We start from the raw sequence: 17,156 nt of genomic DNA, 5'->3' as shown, positions 1-17,156 counted from the left end.
GACATTTCCAATATGGCGGAAAAAGTGGACTACTAGCAAAGCAAAGATAATAGGACATTTTTCTTCAAATTCGCGATATATAACGTTGAAAACATTTCTAATAAGATGCCACTGGTTGTTATGTGTGGCTATCCTTCTTCAGGGAAATCAAAAAGAGCCGAGGAATTAAAGAATCATCTGGAAAATTCCAGAGGAAAGACTGTTCATTTGGCAGGCGACGAGAGTATAAATTTGGAAAGAAACGTGGTTTATGCAGGTATCAAATTAAGTAATTTAAATACAATATGGATGAAAAGTAAAGGGTCAGCGTTAATGAGATGCTGCACCGGATGCATGGATAAAAGTAGCCTTGTACTAGCGGAGAAGGAAAAAAAATACATGACTTGTATATATTATGTGGCTTATGGCCTCATTGTTCAGGTGAAAGTAAGTCATATTTGGGGTAGCACTGAATTTGTGTAGATGGAGCTATATCTTACCGAGTAAATATGGAAAGAAGCTGTTATGATAACTTGAAAAGGGATCATAAAATACAGACAGAATGTGTTAAACTTGATGGTCAGTGGTTTGGTTGCCGTTAGCTTTCACTTCAGTTTGAATGCGATTAGCTTTTATTTGTTGGTTAGGGCATTATACTATCGCCATATATACCGCTATTCCATCTTTCTGCATTTTGTGTTCTGCAAAATACCCCTGCCACTTCACTGACATGTACCCTGTTCACAGTAACAAGGAGAGCTAATTTAAAAAAAAAAAAGACGTTACTATACCTGCCAACTTTTTCTAAGTCAAAGGCGTGAGATAACCTTCTCCACATTTTCCGAAGATGTTTCGACTATTTCCGAACGTTTCCGAAGATGTTCCGACTATTTCCGGGATTTCCGAAGAGTTCCGAAGGTGTTCCGACAATTTCCGGATATTTCCGAAGATGTTTTGACGATCTTCAAACGTTGCCGAAGTCTGTGAAATTGCAAAAATTGACTCAAACACGAATAACAATGCTCATTTTCTGAGTTATGTTTCAGCAAAATTGAATTAAATGTACATTTAATGGGTTTTAAGAGTAAGAAATCTAAATTTGTCAGTCAAGCGTGAGAAACTGGGCTGTATGCGTGAGATCGATATTTTGGATCTGCAGGCGTGAGACTCACGCATAATGCGTGAGAGTTGGCAGGTCTATGTTACTCACTTCATTGATGTGAACCCTTTCCACAGTAACAAGGAGAACCACATAAGAAAAGTCAAGCCTAACATTTTGTCTTTTTTGCTCCACACTAAACTATGGAATTCAAATTAATGTTCACTAAAACAGGAAAAATAGCAGTGGTCTGTTTTTAATTGAATATTTATAGTTGAGATTAATACAATGTATTTCCACTTTTTTTTCCAACAAGGATTTTAAATCTGTGCGTCAAATATCCTCTCACAGATCACGGACAAGGAACCAACCAGAATACATAAACACCTGAAAATTGTATAAAGTTGAATGCTCAACACTGAGATAATACAGTACATGTACAAAATTTTGTGTATTCTGGCAAAGCATTGCTAAATAGATAATATTTTGTACTAACAATGTAAATGTATAACTCGTTTTTTCTTCATCCGACTAGTCATTCTTTGCTTATTAATAAGTATTTTTTATTTATTGCAGCTTCATCAAAAGAGAAGGAAGCTAGAGGGCTATTGAAATCTGCAGTGGAAAGGTGACTATTACCATGTAACTGATGAAATTAGAAAGTCAGTTGTTTCTTTGATGCTGCAGTTTTTATGTATAATTTATAGTGGGGCCCAATTAATAAACATAAGTTGTGATATCAAAGGGACATGTAAAAGTGTTCATTTTATCTGGGTGTCTGTAATATTTGGGCTCTCAGAATACATGTTAACTTCATGGGCACATTTCACGGAATTAAAAAAAAGCAAATAAAACATTTCAAAGCAGCAGAACGACGTTTAAAATGTCTTACCTGTGCATGTTACTAAGTTCAAACTGAAGAAACCTCAGTTATGCGCATTCAAATATAATCAAGTAAAATTGCCTTAACCTGCAGAAGCATTCATTTTCTAACAGGGTGCAATTAGCACATGATCATGGTAAGCCAAAAATATACAGTGCTCATGTAAGCAGATTGTGTCATTCCCATCACAGAAAAGTGTCTGTTCAGTTGTTGATTTTAACAGTTTCCGTATAAAGTAGATTAATGTAACAGAAAAAATTTGCAAGCTTCTCATTACAAACAAAATTAAACTGACCATAACGAGTAGATGTTGGTGTTAAGTTGTTGTCTGTAAAGCAGGGTTCTACTGTTAGTACTGTTTTGTAAAGGGCACAGGCTTGGAAAAAATTGTTTCTTTCCATTGTTACAAGTATTTCAATTGTGCTATTCTAATAGAGAAGTGTTTTTTATTTTTTTAAGGCTTATTTCAAGAGATGACATAGTTATTTTAGACTCACTTAACTACATAAAAGGTAAGTGCTTGTACATGTACAATTTGTGACTGTTTTTCAGTGTTAATACTATGTTTTTTTTAAATAAATCTCAATATTTTTTTCTTTTGTAAGAAATTACATTCATAGTCTGGCCATCAATTTGGCCCATGGTGTGTGAAGAATGCTGTATGTGCATTATCTGCAACAGAAATTAAAGGAACAGTTCATACACTGTAACAGCTGGGTTGTTTGAAAGCCGATTTTACATTAATCCAGGATTAAAAGTTGGTAGAGGCTACAATTTCTCTTGTATAGAAGTGTTTTGATTCGTTATGTTTTGTGGACTTTGAGATCAGTTTACGTCAAACATGGAGGACAGAAAATATAAGCAGGAAACCTCATGGAATAGTCAATAAACTGAAATCAAAACTGACGCACTTAATATACTGGATTAGCTAAATCGTGCTTTGAACAACCTGGTCCTGTTCTGTTAATGACCTATTATCCCTAATAACTTATATATAAGAATCTCCATTGTTCTGTGCAGTTTATACAGCGCACCCTTTCTTTTTTTCAAAATCACTGACAACGAATTCACAGTTGGCGTAAAATTAACTACATTGTACATCTTGCATGGTTTTCAGACCTCTCTTGGTGTTTATTGTAAATTACTTTTAACAAGTTGTGTTTGATGTTTTAGGATACAGATATGAGTTATACTGTGTCGCAAAGGCACACAAGACCACACACTGCATTGTAAGTACATGCATTTACCTGCACTCATGCATGCAAGTAATAAATTTGTATTGGGCTAACCCAATTTGTTTTACACAAAAATACAATTATTGTGTCTACTTCAGAGTAAATTGTTTGATGTAATTTTGGTCCATAAAAATCAAACTACAGTGCAGCAATGCCAGTTTTGTAATGTGAACTAAACCTTTAGTTGTTATAAGAAAAATGTGAACCAGATCTTGTAAAAGTGAAATTGGAACATCTAAAAGCTCAAACATGCTTGTGAACTTGATTGAAAGCAAATTTGCATTACACATGTAAAGTTGCAAGTTGCCTTGAGCAAACTGCCATGAAATTGCTACTAGAACATTGCACTGCAACATCACAAAGTGACATGGAAAAAAATTAAGGAAAGAATATAATGATACTGTACTAAGGACATTCACCATACACTCTGGTAGCTCAGTAGAGATCTGTATCTAGAGTCTGTGTTTAACCAGTCCCTGGATAAGTGGTTTAATCACCCACAGGTAACAACAGTTGTCTAAGATGAGTCACTGTACTGATCTTAGAAACTTCACGAGTCTCTGTAAAGTGAATTGTTTTTAGTATGGTATTTTTGGGGGGTCAAATCCCTGATGCCTCTTAAATGGGGAAGAATTGACCTCATAAAGAAAGATATAAATAATTTTTATTGTGTTTGCTTAATCATGTGGCAGGGCTAGGCAACCTTTTGGAGATTTCGATATGCCATTAAATATATCCAATAAGCAAATTTCGCTTTTCATAGTAGTTTCATTTTTTTTACACTGATTATTTCAAGGTGCATTGTGACACTCCACAAGAAACATGCAGAGAGTGGAACAGAACGAGAGAGAATAGATATAATGATGACATGTAAGTACATGTAATTTGATCTGCTACAGTGTAAATTATACTTTAACTTCTACCATCTGCTCCGTAATTAAAAGTAAATGATGACAATTTTTGTTGCTTTTAGATTAGATGCTTTGGTAATGAGATTTGAGCCCCCAGAGTCAAGAAACAGATGGGACTCTCCTCTATTTGTTATTCAGGTACAGGTTTATATTTAAACAATAAAGTGCCCACTATAATTGCAATCTTACCAATCGTTTAAACCATGAAAATTATAGTAAACCCTACAAATCTCTTTGTTCCTTCTATTGCTTTAGGTAGATGATGATCTTCCTTTCGACTCCATATATGATGCACTGATCAACAGAATACCACCTCCACCAAATCAGGCTACTCAGGCAGTAAGGAACATTGATATTAAAATAAATCATTATTTAAGCTTATATGTGAATGTGTTTTCCTGGCTTACAATAAATGTGTCTACTACTGTCTATAAGATATTTTCAATGAAGCATAAATTATTAGTAGTAGGGGATGTGATAGAGAATTTTGAAAATAAAAAATTGATTCTATTTCGCTTTTTTGCCTGAATTGTTTACAAACTAAATTGGTAACCAATAAAGGTAATTTCAGGGGCACCCAACAGACCGTTTCCGAGGGGTGAATATCTGTTCGGAAGACCTATAATCGCCTACGATTTTCGGATTAAAGTGTGATGAAATACTGGAAATTTCTACAGCTCAAACTTTCGTGATATGGGAAAAGTAATGTCTGCTGTTTTCGGAGAGAGAGAAAAATGTCGTTTTTGGCACGAAAAAAGGCCAGCTACGATTTTCGAGAAGGCAACAGTGGCTCGTAAATTCGTAATGGTATTTTGTTCCCTAAAATTTTCTGAAGTTTGAAAGTTTAGCTAGCGTATCCAAAAAGCGTTTAAAAAAAAGGTTTTAAAACGCACAAAAAGGACACTTATAATAATAATAATAATAATAATAACAATAATAATAATAATTTAATTTAATAATTTATACATTTATATAGCGCTAAAACCTTAAATATTCTAAAGCGCTGTTCACTTATAACGTAAAAACGGTGTTCTGACTCCTAAAGTGAAATTTTCTCGTTGGGTGCCCCTGTAATTTGCATGTTGAAATCTTTATATTACGATTTCTGGCTTTATTTTTATAAACTTCTTTTGAAACAGTGATGTGGACTCTCTCTCCTTTTCTTTACAATAGTTTAAACATTCGATAAAATATAAAACATTTTGTTTTGTGTTCATAGCAGCCTTCAGAGCCACACATCCAAGGTTCTAGTCCCGGGGTGGGTAGAGAATGTCACACATGTTGTTCTGAGAAAGAGTTAAGGTTTCAGGAAGTGCTGTACACACCCCACACCCCAAATGTTTAGAGAGTACCCCTCCTGGGGTTTACTGTACCCATTGTCCTGGCTCGTGTTGTGTTCTTAGACAAGACACTTTACTCTTACAGTCACTCTCCAACTTATGTCCAGGATTGAACGCAAGTATTGTTTAATGAGTACTTCATGTTTGACTGTGATATTTTGACATTTCCATATTACTTCGTACTTGACAGATTTTGGTGTGTTTTGGTGAACTTTTATTAATGAGGGCACTTTTTGATGCCTGTTATGAGGAACGTGCATCTTATTTGCGTTCTATCCTGGACAAATCTGTTATTATAAACCTCACATTCAGAGAGTGTAGAAACTCTGATCCTCTTGCGTCTAATTTTTTTAGCTTTGTTGTTCCTTTCAAAATTATATTTTTTGTTTTGTTTTATTAGCAACCATTGTCTGCAACGAACTTCTTGTATGAACTTGATAAAATAACACAAGAAATAGTCACGGTAAGTCTCGTGTTAGCTCACATTCTTTGATACTGTTGTTGCAACAAGGAGTTTGTTTAAAGCCTTTCTATTTTCTCTTATACTCGTCAACTGTGCGAGCAAAATGAAAAACGTGCGGCGAACCATGTGGGGAATAAACAGAAATGCAGGGGATTCGTAAAGGGATGTAGTGCGTTCTCACTCTCTTCAAACGCCTTTGTGCACTCGTTAAACTTAGGAAATGATTGTTTATTAATAATTTTACAATTCAATCAATTAAATTCTCTATAAGTATTTATGGAGCTTCGTGACGTCATATGTCTGTATATTTAGGATAATAATTACTTTTCCTCAGTACCGGTAGATAAGTTGTTGTTTTTGTCGTGTAACAAGGAATTTTTTTTCTTGCAGGCATTGTTAAATTCTCAACGTACATTCGTTCCCGGTGATCATGTTGTGGTCCCAGGGACATCAGAAAAAATATCCTTTAATACCTATTATAGTTAATGTTCATCTCCCATTGCCCCCCCCACCTTCTCCTCTCTGGGTTTTCTTGTGTTGTTCGCACTGCGGCCTGTACCGTATTTACTCGATTAAGCGCCGCATTTAGGACAAAAAAGGTTAATAAGTGCCGCTTCCGAATAAGCGCCGCAGTCCCGATGCGGCGCTTATTCCAGAAATTCTGTTTAACCAAAAACAGCACTACAAAGCAACTCTACAAACTTGGACAGTTCTTTCTATGAAAAGCGATGTTTTGCAGTTCAAAGTGATTGTTTTACCGCTCGCCCATTAGTTTTCTGACTATCCAACATTCTTACAATACGTTGTTCTGTAAATGTTGTGAAGGCTGCGAACTTTGCTAGGACAGCTAGTGCCACTTCTTTCTTGAGCAAAAGACGAATACTGACAATCAAAAGACGCTATTTTCAATTAATGTAAAAGGTTAGATTCTTTGTGGTGTCCAAATTTTAAATAAGCGCCGCACTTGAGGCGCGAAAAATTTAACAAGCGCCGCGGCGTTTTTTCGAATAAATACGGTATGTGTTTTCCTTGACTTTTTTTCTCTACGTCGTTCTGAATAGAATGGTAAACATGGCGGAATTGAGAAGAATACGTCGACAGTTTATTACTTACACAAAAATGCATCCTGTGGAAGATACAAAGAAAATTGCGAATATGTTTGTTCAATACCTGAACAGCAGCGTCCAATAAAATTAAATATTCTTATTTTATGCCATCCTGGTGTCATATTTGAAGTATATCTTTTGCGTTGAGTCACAGACTATAAAATAGTTACAAAGCCACACTATCTAGTGTCAAAATCTTAATACTGAAAATCGACTGAAACGCAAACTGAGACACTTAAAAAATCCAACTAATAAGAAAAATAATGAAAAATAATCTTCTACGCGCAAATTTTCATCATAAACGCGCAAACGTGTTTTGTAGAAAAGGTTATTGAGCGCGAGGGCATTGTAAGCACGTGTGTTTGCCTAAAATCTGTTTTGTTTCCTGAGTTCGCTTTGGAACAAAATTTTTCATTTGTTAAAGAAGGCAGTTATCGTTTATTGTCACATTCCTTCGCTTTTGAAGGCTGTATTACAGACTACAGCCCACAGAAGAAAGTTAAAACAGTACTCTAGAAAAAAGAGAAATTTTCATCCGGGTAGAGTTTGAACTGCTATGTTTACTTAATACTAAAACTGGAATGCGACAGAGAAGCATTTTTAAGCCGTGAAACAAGGCCAGTTAAGACGTATAATCAATGAAAATTGGGAGAAGTAGCACTCTAGATCTCTCTTTTGTCAAGGGCTTTGTTAAGGACGTGTCTGTTTTATTTGCTGTCGTTTTTAGAGCTTTTATGCCCTTGCGTCTTGAGGTCACCTCTACGTTAAGAAATTTGAATAATTTTCGTTCAACACACGTCAAACTTTAGCGCAGTATCTTTATCATCCACGATGATGTGACGAGTCAACCAGCAAATATTTACAATCCGTCTAAACTTTCGAAACTAACCCTTGAATATTCAATGATGAATGATGGCCGTTGAGTGAATGACACCGCAAAAACAACTTCCTTTGGTATCATGGTACAGACTCGAGGAAACAAACTCGAGGAGAAGTTTTTCAAACACAAACTGTTCTCGCTTTATTTTACACAAGAAGACAGATTTAAACAGCAAACAATATTCATGTTCCACTACTATTGATCTTTTATTCTTTAACCACTACTTCCTAAGTGTCATATTAAGTAAATAAATTGACAACCAACACGAAAAAACGGCGAGATCGCATACTAAGAACTATACCTCAACACAGTTTACCCCGGCAGAATAAAATCATCTCATTTTGCGAGTGTGAAGAAAACGAAACCATTTATCGCAGTAAATTCGCCATGAAATTAACCTGGATCTTCGTCGTTCTGGCTGTGCTGGTTATTTCGCAGCCTTTCTCTTCCAACGCGGCCAAAAAAGCCCAGAATGGCAAGTTTGTAGTGAAGCAAATCAGTAACAAACTCAAAACAGTTTGCCCAAACCAAAAGAAAAATCTCAAACAAGTGTTGTCTATCGTGAGTTCGGTGGATTTAACTCTTCGCTTTACTCACAGCCGAATCAGTTCTTTGGAGACCGCCGCCAAACGTCTGAATAAAGGTAAGCTTATTTTGTGAAAAGCTAATATAGTTAACTAAAGGCGAAATAAGCTATGCGACTCGTTTCCGAAAATCTTGCGTATGTTATTTTCCGGTGACAGTAATTCTTACCTAAGTTAGTTTTCCTCGCGTATATATTTCAACATTTTTTTCCAACAAACCAGTATGTGTAATATATTTCCTTTCTGTTTTGTTTCTTTTTCAGCAAACGCCGTGTTGTTGAGTCGCTTGGGTAAAATGGATCGAAAACTCGATGCTATAACAAAGATGATGCGAAAAGTCATGAACGAAGGTGAGTAGTTGGTCTTCTTCTTATCACTGCAAAACGCACTCAGCAACTTGTAAGAAAACCGAAAAATAAATTCACGAGTCAGACTGTCTTTGTGGACTTTAAAAATTATTCTTTAAACTGCAGTTTTTTAAGCTGGGAATAAAGAGAAAATGGAAGCAATGCAACGTGATAAACGTGGATCAAAAAAGGCCTCCTAAACTAAATTTTTATATCAAGCTTGTCTTGTTTTTGGTTTCGCGACTTACGCCAACGTTGGAATCGTGAAAAAAAGAAATTAAAAGCAAAATAGTTATTGCGAAAATACCTTTCAAGAACCCCTTATTCGGCGGGGAGGAGGCTTAAGAGAGAAAGAAAGGGGAGTTTAATTCAAATCACAAATCGCAAGCGCACATATGGGACATCTTAGTCATCGATCTCGTCAAAAACGTAATAACAAGTTAAAGTGGTGGGTACTCTTAAAAATATATTTAGTTTTAGGGTGATTATTTGAACTGACTTACCTTCTTGCCAAAGGAGTGGGAAATCAGTAAATAAGTTAAAAGGGGGCTTCTTACATAGCCGAGGGGGAGTAATGAAGAAGCGGGGTGGATTCACAGAGCATTTTTTATGATTTGTTGCACACAGCGACATGAAACATGGCCCTCTACTTTGGAAAACGAAGTTGTGGTAGCAGGAAATTGACAATGTTCACTTGTTTGTTTGTTTCTCTTCTTCAGAAAAGCCCAAATCTCGTGTGATTTGTGAACACAAGAAAGCTACTTTAACCTGCAAGAAGGGAGAGAAGATTAACATCGTGGCAGCGAACTATGGCCGACTGAACAAAAACGCGTGTTCAAAGTCTCCAATCCTTTCCACCAACTGCCGCGCCTCCAAATCTCTTGCCCTCGTGCAGAGCACGTGCCACAAGAAAGCCAGTTGTGTGCTGCATGCAAGCAACAAGGTGTTTGGTGATCCGTGCAAAGGAATCTTCAAATACCTTCTTGTCAAGTACAAGTGTGAGCGCTAGGTTAGTATGTAAAAGACATCTTCAGTGGAGCATTCGTACTGAAAAGCTTATTTATTGGAATAAAATGAAAAAAAAAAAAGAAGAAAAACACACCCTTTGGAGAGTAAAAAGTCGGACTAATCGCAATGTAAAAAACCAAGATATAAATCCTGTAGTTTTAAGCAAAGGTCTTTTGAACGTTTAACAGCTGCAAGGCCTAAAACGATTTTTTCACGAACTTAGGCAATTGACCCCCTTAATGGCTTTGTTTAATATGAAGATGTGACGTGTCTTTCCTTTATTTTCAGGTTTTAGGACATCCCAGCCTTGCAGTGGTGTCAAATCAGCGACTTCACACTCCGGCATAACCAGTTATGCCCGCCTTGCTTGATTTAGTTTTAGTCTGTTTTTTTTTTTTTTTTTTTTGCTGTATCTTGAGCTGGAATAAAGCCATTTGGGTGTGACATTCTGTTTTCTTGCATTTTTTCATAGTGTTGTTTCTCACAAGCATGTCGGCCCCTATTAATAACGCAAATTCAGAAAACTTCCGAAAATAACGCCTCTACAACCCACTCGAAAGTAACAAATTCAGTAAACTTTCGAAAATAACAACCCGACTTTACCCACGCGAGAGGAAGCTTCAAGATCAGTCGAAAAAATGACAAAGAAATAAATCCTTTGGCTTATATTTGGATTTAGAAAGTACTCCAGCGCTTTTATGCTTCACCTTTTTTTAAGAGAACTATATCAAACGATTTTCCTACATACACCTAAATTTCTCCTGACGCAAATGTCATTTTCTAAAAAATAAAATTGCAAGCGATTTTCCTATATATATACTTAAAACTTTTTCTGACAGCAAATCTCTTTTTAATTAACTATAAAGTTACGAAAGTAACAAATGTCGTCTTTTCGTCGCAACTTTGGGGTGGATAGGTGGGGGAGCCACTGTCGTGTAGCTAACGTGTGCCACATATGGCTCGATCCACCTCAGTAAAACAGACTGATGTTTTTAATATACAGTCTTGCTGAAAACAATATCGTCTTCGTAGAAGCATAAAATATGCTTGGTGGAGGAGTGATGGGCTGCTGTGTACTGTCACCCCGTCCCCTCCCCACCCCCCTTATTGAGAAGACTGCCAGAAAAGAGTCTTTGAAAGACTTCAAAAGCTAGACCCCCAGAGCCCTCCGTCTTTCAGGTAGGCAAAAGAAAAAAAATCGACAGAGGTGTAGCGCATATTTTCGTGGGTTACCAGGTCGGGACATTAGTACAACGAAATGTTTTCCCGTGTTTCGGAGATTACTACGGAGGAACTAATTTGACGAGTGAGGTTACCGCTTTATAAATGATTATCGTTTTGGACTCGTTTATATTTTTCTATCGCAAATGTGGCGCGCAAAGAAATGATCTCCAAAAGCTAATTAACAGTTTTGCGTCGTCCTCCTTACAAATATATAGTATGGCCATAGTTAGTATGGTATGGCATACAGAACTCGACACTTCAAGTTTCGAAACCCTAAATTAATGTCTGATATATATATATCATGCCCTGCATTCGGTAGAACAATTGCCACAACAGATTTTCCTATTTCTGTTTAACAATTATTCCACGAGCGCGTTGGGTGTGAGATACCTCATATCCAACAAGCGCGAGTGGAATAATTGTTTTATTAAAAACGCTCTTTAGGAATCGCACCAGCGCTCCCCAGCTGTTTTCGTTGACGCGTATCGACTACCGTATTTGTGGAAATGGTGTATGGGCTAATATACCATTGCCTGTTTATCAATCAAAACGCAGGAATTGCAATATACCATTCACTGTTTTCGCAGTTCCCATAATACATCTTGTTTACCCCCCAAACTTTTGCAAAAGCATTGATTTCAATTTCTGCTTGGAATTTACAATGACCTGCAATCATTCCAAGATAATTAAATTGAAAAAAATGCTTATGCAAAAATTTTGGGAGGTAAACAAGAGTTGTATTATGGGATCGTGAAAACGCGAAGTGCTTGTTTCTAATAATTTACAATAGACCATTTTACAGTTCTGTGAAATGTAACTAAAGCCTCTGTATGAAAGCGAGGTCTGGGTTGACCTTGTGATGATAGAGAGTAGCAACTAGTTAGCATGACAACAGGATAATTTACAATTAAAAGGAAAAAGGTTTGTATCACAACAAAGTCAAATCTAGCCTCGCCTCTGCTCAAAGGCTTGATCACCAAGCACAGAACTGTAAAATGGACTATCTGAAATGTGCAATGTCACAGTAGCCCTGGCAATATTAAAATTCTTAAATCCTGTTTTGTCGCATGGATGTGATGATAATCTTACTCTGGGTAGAAACAACAATTCTTTTCCTTCCTGATTGACCTTTCCTGGCCACAGTATTGTCTATTATCAAAAATAAAATGTTGCGGAATTTTACAATCGCTGTTTAATATTCGTGACAACACGGCAACAAGTTCCTCTTTTTCCTTGAAGTCTTCAGACTTCCTGTAAATGTCTACATCGATCCTTGTGGTAAATAATATAAAACGCAATTGTTATGTGTTGTAAGTTGGTTTGAATAGTGTTTGAATTTTCGCGCCTCCGATTTAGTTAATAGAGACGCTTTTCGCCAAAAAATATACATGTTAAAGTACATATTAATTGTTCTTAAGATTTCCGGAGGTGTGCACGCGCGCCGGATTATATTGAGAATGTCACATGCGGCGCTCACACAAACTTCTCGAAAAACAGATTTGAATTAAAGGAAGACAACTAAAGCAGAACTATGTGTCACAAAAGGTTTAAAATTTATGATTTCGACGCTTTGTTTCATTCTTTAAACCAGTACGCTATATGCTATTAAAGAAAGGTCAACACCTTTATAGCTAACGCCTTTACAAAAGCGGAATTTTACATTCTTACGTTTCCGCGGAAGTCGTTGCGCAAAGTACTTTTCCGCTTTTAAATACAACATTCGTAGAAAACTTGAATTCCTTGAATATACAAACTAGTTGTATTTCAACTGTTCTACGGTAAAGAAGCTCAAAGAGATGGCCTCTGAGTTGCTAAGGCTTGCTTTTATTTCGCTTCTGCCTCAAGGTATGTATAGGTGGTACCCCCCACACGTTTACAATGCCGTGTACATACGATGTACATGCACTGAGTATTTTTCTGTTTTCTTGCGAAGTTAGAGTATTTGCAACAATATTACCTTAAGGTGGTTTGCTTATGCCCAAATTGTAAATCAATACTTGTTGAATTAAAACCGTAGCCCCTTGGAAGGAAATTAACGAGGAAAGAAGAGAATTAAAAAATTCTGCTTTGTACATGTTACCGCGCGGATACTCACGTATGAAAAAATGAGTGTTTTGTCTCCTGTACTGTTCGTTTTTGCTTTTAGGAATTTTTCTCCGGTTCTTAGTACTGTTTTTTTTTTTAGGGAAAAGCTAAACTTTCGCCGGGTTTCGATGGTTACTAGTTGACAGGTTTGCTCCAAATATTTTCGCAAATAAAAAAGCATTCCGTACACTGTTTTTATTCACCGCAATGACAGACAACGTGGTCACAACAACAGGGACCTTTGTAAAGCCACACCAGCAATGCAAACAAACAGGTTTATAAATGAGCATTACAATGGTTGCAAGTGCACGGACGTTCTAAATCCTTTGTACATTTCTTTGTCGCTGTCTGAAAAACAAAATGAAAACGAATTTAAAAATAACCCAGTAAACCTTTAGAGCTTCTTTTATTTGGAAAACTTTCCTAACAAATGTAGCTGCTTTCAGCACAGGCGGCCCAGGCTCTCTCGTCCGTTGTCGGTTCGACTCAAGCGATCGAAAAATATGCTTCCTAAATGGACGAATTTGAGATCTTTCGTTCCTAAATTACAATAAACTGTAAGCCATATAAATAAAGATCACTTACCTATTGTTGATTGTCTGTTATTGTGTGATTTTGAGAGGTTTTGGGACGTTTATTCTTCACTTGCACTTGTCAGCGGCAAGTGGGGAATAAACGTCCCAAAACCCCTCAAAATCACACAAAAGCAGACAATCAACAAAAGGTAAGTGATCTTTATTTCTATGGCTTACAGTTTATTGTAATTTAGGAACGAAAGATCTCAAATTCGTCAATTTATGAAGCATATTTTTCGATCGCTTGAGTCGAACCGACAACGACCGTTGCAAATAATTAACGAGAGAGCCTGGGCCGCCTGTGCTTTCAGGTGCCCAACTTGCTAGATTTTCGGCCGAAGAAACGTGGGCTGAAGAGAAAATGGCGTTTTTCCAAAATTGCCAGAAAAGAGTACAACTTCGCAAGAAAGGCCCAAATATTCGAAAAAACTTCCCTGAAATTTCAGATCCATTCGATTTTGCTCCTGGAAATTACTGAATTTTGCGTTGAATGGTTCGCATTTCGGAACAGTTAACACTTTTCGGATTTTCTAAAAACTTTCCGCAAAATTTCTGTACCATTCGCTTTTGTTCCGAAATTTCCGGAATTTTTGGTCGAATCGAAAGCGCCCTTGTCTTCCTCCTCACTTACTAAAAAGGAAGCCATCCACATTACAAGACGCCAACGTCCGAATTAATCCTGTTTTACCACTCGGCGACAAAAGATACATGAAACCATGCGACAACGTTGAGAAGACGTTTTTGAGATGCGAGCCTCGTTCAGTTTTAGACCTTGTGCATGTGACGAGAATTCTCATTGTTTGATTGTCTGTAAATGTCTTTCTTTCCGTAGCTCTGACTCTCGACTGTGGGGGCTGTCACTCGACCAAGTCATGGGCAGATTGTGAGAGCAAACTTAGTCAGCTTTCTGCAGTAATGATTCATCCCGCTTTCTCTGTCAGACACGTCAAGTGACAGAAACCAAATATGGAAAAACTACCATTCACTATTTCAAGGAGTGTGGGCCACCAGAGCACTGCAACGAAGCCTTGTGCGATGTGTGGCGGGGTGATACAAAGTATTCATGCCAAGTTAAATGCTGTCGTCATGACAACTGTAACGTGGAAGGTCTGGTTACAGGCCTGAATAAAGCTGGCGTTTATTCACTGCACGGTATCTGCGTTATAATTTCGATTGTAATGGCATTGTACTCAGCCAGACTGGATAGTAAAGCATTTTCAGGGTAGAGCCCTTTCAACAAGATTCAGATATTCAGGCGTATGGAACAGTGAAATATTTTAGTACATTGCGGCTGTAAACGATTTATTAATCGGGCGTGGCCGATTTATAGTTTACCCTTTGGTCGTCCTAGACGATAGTCTCCTGTCGGCTAAAAATGACGGGGATAGCCTGGGCCAATCGGTTTCATTTCAGTTTTGACAGTAAATCGTTGTAGGAACATTGGGTCGACTTTTGGGCTAATCTGCAATCTGGTTCTCTTCTTTGCTTCGGCGGGAGGACAGAGAAAAAAAGCTTAAGGGGGTAAAGTACTAATAATCACCATTGTGAAACTGTAGTTGCTTTGACAAGTTGAAGCTATTTTTGTAAATAAAAGGGGTAACGTCATTCATGTCACGCAATGTTTTTGTGGGAAACTTTGAAACTAGACGCTTTGCTGGTTTCTACAAATAGCAGTGCGATCTGGCGGTACATTTTTTTGAGGCGGACTCCACTTTAAAACTATTTTTTATATATTTAGCAAGAAGTATGTCGATTTTCATTTCCGCACAGTTGGGCGTCAAAGTCGCCTGTCACAAAGAGTAGATTGTTTGCACGACATGGTTTGGATATATTTTAGATTTGTGACGTTAGTAAGACACTTCTCAAGACGTCAGCAAAACATTGGCAATGTACAGTATTGGTGTGAACTTGAATGGAATTTTTTACGAGATCAGTAAAGCTATCGAATGAAAAGATGACTTGAAAATGAAAACTTCGAAAACGTCGAATAATTATAATTAAATACCAATTGAATTTTAGATGAGAAATTCCGGAAGTGACATCTGTGTTCAAAATAGGAATTTTTGTACAACTTAAAGTTCCGAAAAAAAAAGACCACATGTTTTGTAAAAATCACAGACAAACATGATCAGGAAAACAAAACAGGCCAATGGGTTTTATTCACGAAAATACAACTTTCTTAAGAAAGAGTTTGTAAACAAGACAATGGAATCGAATTACATTTCACACGAAATTTGCATACATTTGAACTTGCAAAAAAGAAGTATATCTGCCGAGACATAATAGCGAGACCTTACATTAATAATTATTGTATTCTGATCTGATTGTTATTTTTTATGCATTAACTATTTGAAAGTGGTTCTCATCGATGAAAACAAAACGGTTTTTCATCCACTGCTTGAAGTATTTATAGACGTGAAAACATTCGCTTAATCAAATTACATTCTGCACGAAATATTTTGTATCCATTTGTCCCGAAACTTTAAGGAAATTGAAATCTTTGTGGACAGTACTGCATAAAAGCAGTTCATATAATTGAATAAAAAGATAAGAACCATATTGATAAAGGAAATTTTAAAACTTTATTTTGGCTCATTTCGACGAAATTCAGGATTTTCAAAGACTGCCAGTAAACGGCTGTATCTTGTCTGTCTCTAACGATTTTGCTACGGTTTCGAACGAGCTAATTTTTCAACATGATATCATGGTAGCGGGCAGAAGTCGGTTCGTTCTGAATTTTTCAATACGGTATACAAGTTACAGGTCAATATACAGACCCTCTGTACAGTAAAAAACGTTTTGGGAACAAACCATTGTGAACCTATTTTCTATGTTGATCAGTAAAAATTCTTAGTACGACATGGGTGTGGTGTTGTACCGTTTAAATAAAACCACCGCAAGTTAAACACAAGTCTGATTTATTGACTCCATGCTCGCGACGACTACAAAGGAAGCGGGAGTTCCTTTCGACCGCGTGCTCGTATGATTGACAGATGTCACAACACTACATCTCTCCCCTTCTTGATAATAAACTTACAATCATATATGTCGGCTAACAAGATCAAATAACTTTACAATAACATCAACAAATGATAAGCATGCCTTCTAGTAACGAGTCTTTTAAAATGTTAAGTGTTTATGCTAGTAGATTATTTGAACGTAATCTGCGAGACTCGCAGGGGGTCTCCTTTGTCTCTGTGACCTCCGCAGGCCTCCGTCATTTGCGCTTGGGGGGTTTGGATCTTCATCTTGTGTCGAAACTTCGGTTTGTTCAGCAGGTAAGTCCTCTGGTTCTTCCTGTTCTCTGCGATCTCCTTCAGCTCTCAGTTCTTTAGGGATGATTTTAAACATGGATGAGTTTCGCGTTATGGACTTGAAACCGTCGCTAGCTGTAACCATAGATCCTTTCTTTTCCTCAACAACAAGGGGTTCTGGGT

General features: G+C 37.1%; 3 protein-coding genes across 4 annotated transcripts in view; all 3 read left to right on the top strand.

Annotated features, from left to right (window-relative positions):
• Positions 1–9: 9 nt before the first annotated feature.
• On the top strand, positions 10–7,135 carry LOC144644803 (protein KTI12 homolog). The gene is made up of 10 exons (XM_078504347.1): positions 10–256; positions 1,655–1,706; positions 2,421–2,473; positions 3,135–3,190; positions 3,993–4,066; positions 4,170–4,245; positions 4,363–4,446; positions 5,848–5,910; positions 6,301–6,369; positions 6,958–7,135. The coding sequence occupies exons 1-10, from the start codon at positions 106–108 to the stop codon at positions 7,099–7,101; spliced, it is 822 nt and encodes a 273-aa protein (XP_078360473.1). The 5' UTR covers positions 10–105; the 3' UTR covers positions 7,102–7,135.
• A 1,098-nt stretch (positions 7,136–8,233) lies between these two features.
• Positions 8,234–10,279, top strand: LOC144644812 (latrophilin Cirl-like). Its single transcript, XM_078504364.1, has 4 exons — positions 8,234–8,539; positions 8,744–8,830; positions 9,547–9,836; positions 10,124–10,279. Exons 1-3 carry the CDS (start codon positions 8,284–8,286, stop codon positions 9,834–9,836), a joined length of 633 nt encoding a protein of 210 aa, XP_078360490.1. The 5' UTR covers positions 8,234–8,283; the 3' UTR covers positions 10,124–10,279.
• A 2,494-nt stretch (positions 10,280–12,773) lies between these two features.
• Positions 12,774–17,156, top strand: part of LOC144644829 (uncharacterized) — a 12,987-nt gene continuing 8,604 nt past the window's right edge. The window contains exons 1-2 of one of the 2 annotated variants that reach the window (XM_078504384.1): positions 12,838–12,904; positions 14,552–14,902. In XM_078504384.1, the coding sequence (XP_078360510.1) occupies positions 12,856–12,904; positions 14,552–14,673 (171 nt within the window). In that variant the 5' untranslated portion in view covers positions 12,838–12,855 and the 3' untranslated portion in view covers positions 14,674–14,902. Of the gene's footprint in view, positions 12,905–14,551; positions 14,903–17,156 lie in introns of those variants that run through there. The other variant, XM_078504383.1, reaches the window with a different exon arrangement.

This window comes from Oculina patagonica, chromosome 2 (genome assembly GCF_052425735.1).
Source record: "Oculina patagonica isolate OP01 chromosome 2, crgOcupat, whole genome shotgun sequence".
Lineage (NCBI taxonomy): Eukaryota > Metazoa > Cnidaria > Anthozoa > Scleractinia > Oculinidae > Oculina > Oculina patagonica.
Note: the sequence above shows the minus strand (reverse complement) of the source record. Positions and strands in the feature narration are given on the sequence as shown.

Excerpts from the sequence above, each read along its gene's own strand:
- LOC144644812 (XM_078504364.1), top strand. The coding sequence starts at position 8,284 with ATGAAATTAACCTGGATCTTCGTCGTTCTGGCTGTGCTGGTTATTTCG. Across the intron at positions 8,540-8,743 it reads CGCCAAACGTCTGAATAAAG|CAAACGCCGTGTTGTTGAGT; the intron begins GTAAGCTTATTT and ends TTTCTTTTTCAG. Across the intron at positions 8,831-9,546 it reads GCGAAAAGTCATGAACGAAG|AAAAGCCCAAATCTCGTGTG; the intron begins GTGAGTAGTTGG and ends TCTCTTCTTCAG.
- LOC144644803 (XM_078504347.1), top strand. The coding sequence starts at position 106 with ATGCCACTGGTTGTTATGTGTGGCTATCCTTCTTCAGGGAAATCAAAA. Across the intron at positions 2,474-3,134 it reads CTCACTTAACTACATAAAAG|GATACAGATATGAGTTATAC; the intron begins GTAAGTGCTTGT and ends TTGATGTTTTAG. Across the intron at positions 4,246-4,362 it reads CTCCTCTATTTGTTATTCAG|GTAGATGATGATCTTCCTTT; the intron begins GTACAGGTTTAT and ends CTATTGCTTTAG.